Below are 13,775 nucleotides of genomic sequence, written 5' to 3'. Positions count from 1 at the left end.
GATCCCGGTAGCGGGATTGCAGCCATAACAAGTTGACCACATTAGCTCACAAATTAGCAGAGAACTCGGGGGTGGATAAGTCTCTAACAAATTGTTTTGACAGTGTGTTTGAGAAATGGAAAAATGTCATAATCACTGTGTTGTGGGCAACTTTCACCTGTATGAGTGTTTTGGTTCTGTGTGGATGTTATTTGATTCCGTGTATGAGAGGTTTGATCACCAGGACTCTGGAGAGGTCAATGACGCAACAGATGGTGAGGTAAGGACTAGGAGATGGTGCCTTTTCTTTTAACGGATATAGGCCTATAACAGTCATTGATGAATATCGAATTATTGGTTTGGATTATCCTTGTATACAATTGAAGTATCAGGGTGTATTATTTAGTCATTAAGGGTGGATTGTTGGTGGAATTTATATGTTTAAAACCTGTTAAATGAATTAACAGAATGTTCCACCCTGAAACTATATAATTGTATGTAGTTGATTAGAATCATCAATGAAATACATTAGAATCATCCACTTATTATTGATGTGTGTAGTCTGTCAGTAAACTTATAATAAATTATGTGTGTAGTTTTAGTCAGAATTAGTGTATCTGTACAATATGTCTTATGTCTAATATGTCTATCTTAAACACAGACTGTCTGAGCAAGATTTGGTGCAGACCTTGGCTAGGGGCCACAGAGATTTGGAAAGGGCAGTGAGTGCTTCTCACGGTCCCTAATCTTTGTCGGCTGGGTATTGATACAGTATGTACGTAGGATACCTACTGTTTGTGTGCAAATGTATGTGCATATGAATTCTGTTTGTGTGCAAAAGTATGTGCGTAAGGAGCTAGTATAAAATGAATGTTTTTATACAATGAACTTGCACGCCTGTGAATAAACATTTAGACTATTTTAGCTGGGCCTCTGTCTGTTTCATTCAACCAGTATCCTACAAATTATGGGTTGCAGACTGAGTAGTATAATTGATTTGGTTATGAACATTGAGAACATAATTCTCACGACAAGATCCCTTTTGCCCTGTACAAATCTCCCACTTTACCCCCACCAAAGCACCCCCAGACTGTCACATTGCCTCCACCATGCTTGACAGATGACGTCAAGCACTCCTCCAGCAGCTTTTATTTTGTTCTGCGTCTCACGAAAGTTCTTTGTGATACGAATACCTCAGATTTGTCTGTCCATAACACTTTTTTCCAATCTTCCTCTGTCCAGTGTCTATGTTATTTTGCCCACAAGAATCTTTTATTTTTATTGGCCAGTCTGGAATGTGGCTTTTTCTTTGCAACTCTGCCTAGAAGGCCAGCATCACGGAGTTGCCTCTTCACTGTTGACGTTGAGACTGGTGTTTTGCGTGTACTATTTAATGAAGCTGCCAGTTGAGGACTTGTGAGGCGTCTGTTTCTCAAACGAGACACTAATGTACTTGTCCTCTTGCTCAGTTGTGCACCGGGGCCTCCCACTCCTCTTTCTATTCTGGTAAGAGACAGTTTGCGCTGTTCTGTGAAGGGGAGTAGTACATAGCGTTGTGCGAGATCTTGAATTCTTTGCAATTTCTCACATGGAATAGCCTTAATTTCACAGAACGAGTTTCAGAAGAAAGGTCTTTGTTTCTTGCCATTTTCAGCCTGTAATCAAACCCACAAATGCTCAGATACTCAACTAGTCTAAAGAAGGCCAGATTAGCCTTTTTTTAAATGATAAACTTGGTTTAGCTAACACAATATGCCATTGGAAGACAGGAGTGATGATTGCTGATAATGGGCCTCTATTGGCCTATGTAGATATTCTATAAAAGAATCAGCCATTTCATCTATGTTATTTCATAGTTTTGATGTCTTCACTCTTATTCTACAATGTAGAAAATAGTAAAAATAAAGAAAAACCATTGAATGAGTAGGTGTCCAAACGTTTGACTGATATACAGTGCCTTGCGAAAGTATTCGGCCCTCTTGAATTTTGCGACCTTTTGCCACATTTCAGGCTTCAAACATAAAGATATAAAAATGTATTCCTTGTTCTTCATGATGCTCTCTGCGCTTTTAACGGACCTCTGAGACTATCACAGTGCAGGTGCATTTATACGGAGACTTGATTACACACAGGTGGATTGTATTTATCATCATTAGTCATTTAGGTCAACATTGGATCATTCAGAGATCCTCACTGAACTTCTGGAGAGAGTTTGCTGCACTGAAAGGGGCTGAATAATTTTGCATGCCCAATTTTTCAGTTTTTGATTTGTTAAAAAAGTTTGAAATATCCAATAAATGTCGTTCCACTTCATGATTGTGTCCCACTTGTTGTTGATTCTTCACAAAAAAATACAGTTTTATATCTTTATGTTTGAAGCCTGAAATGTGGCAAAAGGTCGGAAAGTTCAAGGGGGCCGAATACTTTCGCAAGGCACTGTATACACACACACACACAGTTGAAATTGGAAGTTTACATACAGTTAGGTTGGAGTCATTAAACTTGTTTTTCAACCACTCCACAAATTTCTTGTTAACAAACTATAGTTTTGGCAGGTCAGTTAGGACATCTACTTTCTGCTCGACACAAGTAATTTCCAACAATTGTTTACAGACAGATTATTTCACTAAATCACAATTCCAGTGGGTCAGAAGTTTACATACACTAAGTTGACTGTGCCTTTAAACAGCTTGGAAAATTCCAGAAAATGATGTCATGGCTTTAGTAGCTTCTGAGAGCTAATGACAATATTTGAGTCAATTGGAGGTGTACCTGTGGATGTATTTCAAGGCCTATCTTCAAACTCAGTGTCTCTTTGCTTGACATCATGGGAAAATCTAAAGAAATCAGCCAAGACCTCAGAAAAAAGTCCTTGGGAGCAATTTCCAAATGCCTGAAGGTACCACGTTCATCTGTACAAACAGTAGTACGCAAGTATAAACACCATGGGACCACGCAGCCATCATACCGCTCAGGAAGGAGACGCGTTCTGTCTCCTAGAGATGAACGTACTTTGGTGCGAAAAGTGCAAATCCATCCCAGAACAACAGCAAAGGACCTTGTGAAGATGCTGAAGGAAACAGGTACAAAAGTATCTATTTCCACAGTAAAACAAGTCCTATATAACCTGAAAGGCCGCTCGAAGTAAGAAGCCACTGCTCTAAAACTGCCGGGAAAAAGCCAGACTATGGTTTGCAACTGCACATGGGGACAAAGATCATACTTTTTGGAGAGATGTCCTGTGGTCTGATGAAACAAAAAATAGAACAGTTTGGCCATAATCACCATCGTTATGTTTGGAGGAAAAAGGGGGAGGCTTGCAAGCCGAAGAACACCATCCCAACCGTGAAGCACGGGGGTGGCAGCATCATGTTGTGGGGGTGCTTTGCTGCAGGAGGGACTGGTGCACTTCACAAAATAGATGGCATCATAGGGGTGGAAAATTATGTGGATATATTGAAGCAACATCAAGACATCAGTCAGGAAGTTAAAGCTTGGTTGCAAATGGCTCTTCCAAATGGACAATGACCCCAAGCATACTTCCAAAGTTGTGGCAAAATGGCTTAAGGACAAAGTCAAGGTATTGGAGTGGCCATCACAAAGCCCTAACCGCAATCCTATAGAAAATTTGTGGGCAAAACTGAAAAAGCATGCGCGAGCAAGGATGCCTACAAACCTGACTCAGTCACACCAGCTCTGTCAGGAGGAATGGGCCAATATTCACCCAATTTATTGTGGAAAGCTTGTGGAAGGCTACCCGAAACGTTTGACCCAAGTTAAACAATTTAAAAAGGCAATGCTACCATATACTAATTGAATGTATTGTAAACTTCTGACGGAATGTGATGAAAGAAATAAAAGCTGAAATAAATCATTTTCTCAACTATTATTCTGACATGTCACATTTTTTAAATAAAGTGGGGATCCTAATTGACCTAACAGGGAATTTTTACGAGGACTAAATGTCAGGAATTGTGAAAAACTGCGTTTAAATATATTTGGCTAAGGTGTATGTAAACTTCCGACTTCAACTGTATGTGTGATAGATATATATATTTACAAAAATATATATTGGGGATTGGAAATGATGCAGACAATTACATTGATGGAAGGTACAATCTCCAATATTTTAAAGCTGATCTACCCTCTAATTTTAGTTTTACAAAATATAACTTCAAAGGGCTCCTTTACTAGGGTACCAATGCATGTTCGTCCACTAACAGCATATTTCCAGCCTCCAAACAGTAGTGAATGGAAAGAGACATAATTTACACAAAACGTGTAGTCTTAATGACATTTGGCAATTGTTATTAGGCTATAATTTATGCGTCCACTGTTTTTCGTGCGTCTTCGTATCCGCCACCCATCTCTGCCTTGGCAAAATGTCAGTGTTCTTGTCGAACCACATCGCATTTTGGTGCGTAGGCTATACCACACGTTTAAGTCCATTCACATATTTTTCATGCCTCTGACATGCGGTAATGATACATTATAGTATAATAACTAACAGTTTTCTTGACATTTTGTTTTATGTTTTACTTTCACCCCTGGTTTGCTTCAATATGACTGGTTTCACATTCGTCTCCAGGGATCGTGAAGAAAAATAATCTAAAACAATTGCTATGTGAATTTACAATCCCCTTCTCCAAACGGATTACTCATTTTACCAGCTCTTGTCAATAGCTCTTATCAATGCATAAATTACAGTGCAAGGAGAATGGTATTATTTCTATCGGGGAAAAAAGATAGTAGATGCTTTTTCCACATGGAACCGGCAGGTTCGCTCGACCTTATTCATGGTTTCCTCGCGCTTAAAAGGTGGTGGAATAATTATGGAATTAAATCAAGGTCAGAATACGGCTTTATCTGTCGACACCTCAGCCACACCTCCATATCTGTGATCTCCACCGCAAATGAATAGCGGGTGAATATGCTATTCTCATGCTTAAGTATGCATAGAGAGAAAAGTGCATAAAAAGGGAATTACGTTCCATTTACTCGCACTTAACTCGGGTCGGAATTTCCCCCATAACGCATTAGCATTACAGTGGAATGGTAAAACATGGTGTGGTATCTAAACCTGACAGATCTATAATCTATAGCTCTTCAAAAAAGCTAATCAAAGCCCGGTTAGCGCAGTTCCCATAGACTCTGGGTGTAAATCACAGACTCGGAGGAACATTATAAAGCAACAGGCTGTGTGTGAGTGTGTGAGAGTGTGTTCGTATCCAAAACAACTCTAATTGCACCTTGGAAACAAAGAGCAAAATGCAGCGTGAAACGACTGACGGTCAGACAGAAAGATGGGAGCAGACAGATAGAGAGAATGTGAAAAACAGAAAGGGAGAGAAAGAAAGGGCTCAATCGCTGGGCCATTAACCCGGGGTGTGTAGAAAGAAAGGAAAAAGCAACGAGAGGAGGCAACACTCACTCAAATGAGCAGTCACAATACAGACGATGACCAAAAGGACAAGAGAGCCGGGGACACACAGACACACACACAGGGAAGGAAAAAGAGGTAGAGTGAGGGAATGTGTCCAATTGTTTGCAGGACTAAAAGGCAGGTAGAACAACCATACATTCAAGTCTCATTTAAATTATTATTTGGGTATATTTTGTTTTTGTGCCCATTCGTTTAGTAGTCCGTTTTGAAAAAAAATATATAACACATACCTAAAAGATTATCAAAGATGTCAAGTATTGGTAGATGTGGATTTAGGTTACTCTAGCTATGCATCCTCCTTAACTTGCTCATTTAGCCTCTAACCCCCTTGTCAGTGATTTGGGTCAAAGGAGTCTTGTGCATGGTGATTCCTAATGGGCCAATAGGAGATGAGGTATCAGGCCGGAGCTGAAACACTAGCATCACTGATGACTCTTAGTTTAAGTGTGTAAAGGGCTTGGGTCAAATCAGTTGGTGCTGAAGATGTTGGGTTAAACCAGTTAAGGGCTGGACCTGTTGGGTCAAATTCTTATTTACAATGACAGCCTATGTCTCGACAGACTGGGGAAGGGGATAAACATGGTAACACTTCTCCTATACCTGTATATTATATATGCCATTTAGCAGACACTTTTATCCAAAGTGACTTACAATCATGCGTGCAAACAGTTTATGTATGGGTGGTCCCGGGAATCGAACAAACTAGCCTGACGTTGCAAGCGCCATGTTCTATTAAAGATGCACTATGCAGAAATCGCTCCATTTCCTGGTTGCAAAAAAATTGAATAGTTCACTTAATTTCAGTTTATGTGACAAAACAAGCAAGTATAGTGTAGAGAATCATTGTACCATCTAAACTGTTGTGAAATATATATTCTATAACCAAAAATATTGTATTTTCAGCCGTTTGAATTTGGTGTACAAAACCGAAAGTAAAAGACAAAACGTAACTTAAGACGTAACTTAAGAACGGCGAGCATAGGAATAGTGCACATAGAACAGATCTACTGCTTCTTAAACTTGCTTTCAATGAGAAATAAATGTGTGTTATATATCTGTCAATGTGAATTTGGTCGGGTCACCCAAGAAGATATATATTGCAGCTTTAACTGAGCTACAGAGGACCACATACTTTCACTGTAATTACACTATCAACAACACATAGTTACACAAAACATAAAAGCCTGCTCTGTTTCTGCATCCTCTACTCACCCCTCCTCCATCTCCCTGTCAGTCACTCTTCCTCAATGTCTAATATCCTGTTATCCTCCGGTTAGGGTCTTATCTGAGCTGTTGTCTAGTTCTGTATTATCACAGGGTTAACAGGATTTGCTTTTCAGTGTTGCAACAAATAACACCAACCTACAGAAGCGTACCTCTCTCTGCAGTGTTAATGCTTCACACAACACAATGCAGATTGATAACAAACAACATGTAAACAAAATGATAATGGTAATTCATTTAACAATTATGAATGATCAATTAAGTAACCTGTTACAGGGAGTAAGAAAAATATTCAATTTGGACAGTTGTTATTTTTCCACTTGTACAATGTTGGAATATTCAGTGATAAAAACAAGTTCAAGAGTACACAGTAGTATAAAAAATTGTGGCAAAAGCCATTACAACTGTAAGTACAATTCTTCAGTGCACCAGCATACTAGTGGAACGACTGTAGACTAGAGTCTGCAGCAGTTTATGGACCCTTACTGATCCTCACTGCTCTGCAGGGGGTAAGATACCACACATTTCGCTGCTTTCCTCACCTCATCTCTCTCTACTTCCTAATCTTCTTTCTCGGCCACTTCCAACTCTCCCTTTTCACACCCTGTTGCTCCTCTCCCTCCCTCCCACCTTCTATTTCCCTCTCAGACCTAGTCCCTCAGCTCAGGTATGTGGGTTTCATCTGTCAAAGTTATCCTCTCATTCAGACACTCTCTTTTTCAGTAAAAATAGGTACACTTGTTCCCTAAATAACTACTACATATGACAGCCCACTACCTTTGTTTCACACAGATGTGCTTGTACTGACATAGAAGACGCCACCACACCAAATAGCAAATAAAAACACCCAAGTAAGGTCTTCATTTGAGAACGAGACAGCAAGTCGTAGTGCACATGCACTGTTCAATGCTTACCATTACCTAAATAACATCACTGTGCTAACTTTCTTTACACTCCACCGACAGTTTGTATACATACAGAATATGGATCAGAATAGTCCATGTACTTACTCAGTGTCAGGGTGATAGGTGAAACACTCAGGGAGGTACAGCTCTACTAAATCCATGTGCTCTTTGACACCATACTCTGAGGAGCAACGATCCCTGTCAGCTTCCTCTTTCTTTCTTTAGTTGGTCTGTGTCTCCCTATAACTCTTTCTCTGTGTCTCTACCAAGCTCTGTTTTTCTCTTATACACACACACTTTCACTGGAGCAACAGTCTCTCTCTCTCGCTGTTTCTGTGGGTCTCTGTTTCTCATGCGCTCACTGACTTCCCTCTAGCAGCAGTGTTGACACTCCAGCCAGTGAGGTCTTAACTGTTGTGGCTCGCTCTATGATAGAGCACTCTAAGCTAGGGCTGGCCCTCATGAATATCCAGGAAGTATTTTGCATGCCCCTCCCCCTGTACCACAATGTCGGCATTTGATTGGACACCGTCTACTACAATGAGAGCCGGCCAGACTCTAAATCTGAATTTCTGGTAAGGATCTCGCTCTTTGTCCTAATAAAAACATTTTCCATTAGTACATTACAGCCTGGGAGGCTAGCCATTTAAATTAATTGTTGCATTTGAATAGAGTTACAGTTGAGATGTGTGTGTGTGCGTATTTGCAGGGTTGGGGGGGGTAACCGATTACATGTAATCAGTTACATATAATCTGATTTAAAAGAAAATGTATTCAGTTACATTACCAGCATAAATATTGTAATCAGTTTACAGATACTTTTGAAAAATGTGATTATTATGTCTTGGATTATTTTTAAATTGATAAAGCATACTTGCAATTTTGTTTACCTTTGTTTTCTCAATGACATTGAATTCAGCATTGAAAAAAGGCACAAGTTTAAGTTTCTTCCACCTGAATGAGTCTGACCACAAGTCAGAGACCACTATGATGATGACAAACCAAATGCATTTGATGGGTCCTTTTTGTCTTCTAATGCCTCTTAATGGGAAAGTAAAAGTAACTGAAAGTAATCAGATTACGTTACTGAGTTTGGGTAATCCAAAAGTTACGTTACTGACTACAATTTTGGACAGGTAACTACCCACTTGGCACTGGTTGAATCAACATTGTTTCAACGTTTTTGCAATTAAATTACGTTGAACCAACTTGGAATAGACGTTGAATTGACGTCTGTACCCAGTAACTGTATCGGATTACATTTAGAAAGTAACCTACTCATCCCTGCCTGTTTGTAGTGAGGCCAGTGAGTTCTGAAAGCTTTTGTCCTACTGTGATGATACCTGATCCTTAAGGACATTCTATACATACATCTATCTAGGTTGTGTCCATGTCCTACTGAACAACAGGTGCCACAGCACTCCCTCCAACCACCCCTACCCCCAAACACACACACGCACGTTGATTTCCTTTATTTAAAAGCCCTGATTGACATAAATTAAGTAACTCAATGATGCAAGCCTCCCTAACTGTGTAACTCACAGATCCCCCGGCACCAAACCTGGATCTGTCACTAAAATGTGCCTAATCAGAAGCTCTGACCTCTCCCTGACTGACACACACACACACACATATGCACACGCACGCACGTTCGCACACACACACGCTGGAGTGTGACTCTGGGCAACTTGCCACCTCTGGCACACGAGCAGGTATCAAAGAGGAGCAACAATGTTCAAGGGGTGAAAAGCAGTGTTAGAATTCCCACTGGAGCACACTGACTTGATGTGAAAAATAAGACCATCAACACATTACTATGCCTGCAAGCTTACAGCATACTTTGAAGACACTCCACTCATGTCTTCTCTACAAGGTACATATTTTCATTTTCTTTCCTTTACTAAAGAACTCAGGACCCTCTTTAGTCCTCAGCATGTCCCAGCTGAGTCTTAGGAAATCTCTGATCATTGGATGGTGAATCACTTAACAGAGAGATTGCCTGCGCTCAGCCAGCGGCCAAATCACCCCACAAAGCCTCTCAGATGGATTACTGTATCAGAAAGGCTTAGAGGAAAGAATATAGAGAGAGGAATACAAAACACACACACACACACACAAAACCAGCGAAAGGGAGAGAAGGTAAGAGACAGATGGAGAAAAGAGAGGAAGAGATGGAGCGCATGTCCAGATTACAATGACTGTTTCCAATTGTCTTTTCTAATTTCATTAGCTGGTCATCTAACACAAAGGAAGGTGATGCAGGGGTGAACAGTAAGTGTGCATACAGTATGGGTTTCTGTGGTCTTGATATCAAATCAGTGGAAACGGACACTTCAGATTCAAATCTAGGTAGTCTGAGTAGTGTACCGTGTTCTGAAGTGAACCTCGCCCCCCTCCCCCTCTTTCATACGCACATGCTGTACAACTCACAATATCATGTTCTGAAGCGACCCCTGGAAAAACAAACTTAAGCAAGGAGAAATCACTTTGCTTATCTGCTTTTTGCTGATCCCCAAACACCAGACTCCATGGAGTGGTTCTTATCACACAGCTAATGAGCTCCACATTAAACACCTCACTCACACATATGACGCATAAAACACCTCACAAAACACACACACCTGCACATATATACGCACACAATGTACAGTGGGGTTCGGAATTATTGCGTCCCTTGATAAAGATGAGCAAAAAAAAGACCTGTAAAATAAATAACACGAATAATGAGCTGTGTTGTACGCTCAAAACATTTTAAAAATACATATTTTTATACTAATACAATTTCTCAGAGAAAGATTTTGTTTAGCAAGTAATACAAAAAAGAATATTGGATCCCCTGTTTTCAATTCTCCAGCCCCCTCCCCTTGTGAGGATAACAACACTGAGCCTTTTCCTAAAATACCTGTATTTTATGATATTGGACACATTTGGCTGGATCTTAGACCATTCCTCCATACAGAATCTTTCCAGATCCTTGATATCCTTCGTCTGCACTTATGGACTGCCCTCTCAATTCAAACCACAGGTTTTCAAGTCCGGAGACCAAGATGGCCATTGCAAAATGTTGATTTTTTTGGTCAATTAATAATTTCTTTATGGATTTTGATGTGTGCTTGGGGTTAGTGTCCTGCTGGAAGATCTATTTGCTGCAAAGTTTCAGCCTCCTGGGAGAGACAACCAGGTTTTGGCTGAAATGTCCTGGTCCTTGGTAAAGTTCATGATTGTTCAACTGATCTTAACAAAGTTCCCAGGACCAGTGGAAGCAAAATAGCCTCATAACATCAAAGATCCACCACCATATTTTACAGGAGGGATTATGTATTTTCTACATATTGTAACAGTTTTGACTTGAGGTTATTATTTATAGGGGTGCCAGGTAGGTTGTGCCTACCAGAGAAAACATTGGTTTCTCCTTTTGGTTTGGGAGGGAATGAGTCCCATCTGGTCCGTCAAGTCTACTCTTGGTACAAAGGACTTATGTAAAAGTCAGGATGGAAATAAACTTTTCATAAACCCTTAAAACATTGGAAAGAACTTAAAAAACAACTGTATTATTTTGCATGGGCTGTATAACCAACAAATTATTACACACACATATATAATAATAACACAATGCGTTCTGATTCCTCCAGAAATGTCCTGTACCTCAGGCCTAAAAAAAATATATATATTTTTTTTTTTAAGAGTCCAGCCCGGTAAAGGAGTTCAGGGAACTCAAGTGACCTTTGTCACGCAATGTTTGTCCGTTCATTCAAGTGTAGCGTAAACCCTGTATTAATCATACAACCAATAACAATTATTTTACCACACAACTTTAAAGAGTATCAACTCTTACTAAGTCCAACTACAACTAACTACATAAATCATCACAGTATACATCACATCAAAACAAATGAAATACCGTATACAAAAAGGTTGTAGTCAGTCAGACAATCCAATCTGTCAACAGATCTCCAGCGGAGAAAGGCAACAGAGAGGTGTAGTCCACGGACGCAAAGAGTGGATCCGATCCTGGGTAAACTCTATTAGGCTACAAAACAAACGGAATAGTGACGCTTTGTCACTGAGTGTTGACCACATCCTCATTCACGTCTCCATCACAACCCCACTTTTGCGCAGCTTGATGCTGGCTATTTAATTGGGAATTAAAGGGAAAGCGCCCTATTGGAAGCAGAAGCACTATTTAATTGGGAATTGAAGGGGAAGCGCTCCTATTGGAAGGAGCGCCCTACTGAGACGGTTCAGAAAAATTCAGGGCCGTCACACAATGCATTGTCCTTTCGAAATGTCAAACCCACTGCTGATGTTACCAAATACCTCTATTTTCGTGTCATATGACCATAGTGTCAAAATATCTGTGTCTGTGTTCAGTGCTGCTATCATATACAATCACCAAATCTCAACCTAATCCCCAACACAGGGAAATGATCTTCAATAAACCATTTAGGAAGAATACGGTTTATGTATGAGAAGTTCCCCTAATAGCCTACACTTTGGCTAATTCAGGTACAAAGCCATAAACAAATTTAATAAGGAGAGGAGAGCAAATATGATTTATTTGATCAATTAAGTCGTTGTTTGAGCAAGATTGACATTTTCTATGGCACAAAGCAGTCATGCTGGGATGGAATACCATAACAGTGAGACACACAAGAGCAGGGAGGGCCACAGTGGCCTCTTGTTAGCCACTTGAGTTTAATATCACAGGAAATGAGTTTGTCCGCTCTAATGACAATACCTGCATCACCTTACCAGACCGTTCCTATTCACTTTGTGATTTCAAGACACTCATGTATTTTAATGCATTTCTGAAAAAAAAACATATGAAACAAACCCGGGGTACTGTTCTGTATTTGGTGCCCTAAGTTTAATGTATTTTTTTATGAGCCTCATGAAAATGTATGTCCAGCATATTAAATAGATTGGCTTTTTCAAGGAAGATAGACAAGACTTTTGGGGAATCTATTAAAATAAAGGTCCTACTTTCTCATGTTCGATAAGCTCTCTACCCAGAGGTCGATGCTATGTAGCCTACCTTCTCAAAGCTCTGAAAAGGAGAGACCTGTAACACAAAACTAAGCAGTCAGCATTGACCATAGTATGGATTACGTCCGTTTTTCTCGATCTGAGAGAGTGGAGGAAGCAACCCTCAAACCTCACACAATAAAAAACGGCAGAGTAAATTTGACTTTAATTGAAGAAGATTTAACTCTGCTACAGTTAACATTTGGTCCCAGTCTAAAAATAGTAAAACATACTCTGGCAACAGAGTTATTTTTTTAGAGTTGTATCTGCTCATATTTAGTGTTGATATTTAACTCTGTGTCATTGGGTTTCACTCTGTACGGTATTAATGGAAATCAACCTTGTGACTTTTGTAACTCTCTGCAGTGTTGATCAATATTCTAGAGTTAATTATTTATGGTAACATTTACTCTCACAATATAATCACAATAGTTATTTAAACTCCTATTGAGACAAACTCAACACTATTTTGGGGATTTATACGGTCCCATTTGAGGTGTAAAATCTCATTTACATATTTCTGTGTCATATTATGGTGGTTTACAATGTGACATCCAGTCACTATTTGTATCCATTTCAGAGGGAGGCTATCCAGCAATCGCCCAGGACTTACACTCAGAATGCATGTCAGAGGAGATATGAGAGAACGGATGTTACAGACTACCCAGTACATCATGTAAACTGGAACCGCCTTTTCAGTAAAGGTTCCAATAAATCCAACCACTTATTAAGCTTAGTTTAGTTAAGAAAATGTATGTTACATATCATTGTGTTGCATAAGATCAAAAACAATCAATGTACATGTGAAAACACAGATATTTAAACAAACCATTTTTAAAAATCTTCCTGAAACAGAGCATGCTGGGAAATATGACAATGAGGTCCCTCGCACATATGTGGACACTCCATAGTTTAAACTCCCTGTCTCTGGTTACTCTTAATGGAGTTAAAAGTACTCCATCCCATTCAACTCCAGTTATCAACACTAACTCCAGTGGGGTCAATTTAACTCTATTTGTTTTTACTCAGTGATTTCAACTCACCTTGATTTACTGTACTCCCTTCCCAATCCCAGCACCCTCTCTATAGGGGCAGCTGTCAGATTGAGTTCTAAACCAAGAGAGTCTCTCTCTGGTGTCCCCAACCCCCTACTGTCTCACCTCATCATTCTTCCTCTGGTACTTCTGACATCATCACTG

The 13,775-nt window shown here is 39.8% G+C and overlaps 1 protein-coding gene across 2 annotated transcripts in view; it reads right to left on the bottom strand.

Annotated features, from left to right (window-relative positions):
• LOC109900817 (estrogen-related receptor gamma) overlaps positions 1 to 11,658 on the bottom strand; it is a 43,893-nt gene extending 32,235 nt beyond the window's left edge. The window contains exon 1 of one of the 2 annotated variants that reach the window (XM_031837314.1): positions 11,453 to 11,658. Coding sequence is in view for 1 of the 2 variants with exons in the window: in XM_031837313.1 (XP_031693173.1) it covers positions 7,657 to 7,712 (56 nt within the window). In the remaining variant the exon portion in view is untranslated. Of the gene's footprint in view, positions 1 to 7,656; positions 7,985 to 11,452 lie in introns of those variants that run through there. The other variant, XM_031837313.1, reaches the window with a different exon arrangement.
• Between the last annotated feature and the right edge of the window lie 2,117 nt (positions 11,659 to 13,775).

Source organism: Oncorhynchus kisutch, linkage group LG12 (genome assembly GCF_002021735.2).
Source record: "Oncorhynchus kisutch isolate 150728-3 linkage group LG12, Okis_V2, whole genome shotgun sequence".
NCBI classification, from domain to species: Eukaryota; Metazoa; Chordata; class Actinopteri; order Salmoniformes; family Salmonidae; genus Oncorhynchus; species Oncorhynchus kisutch.
This window is presented reverse-complemented; position numbering and strand designations above follow the sequence as displayed.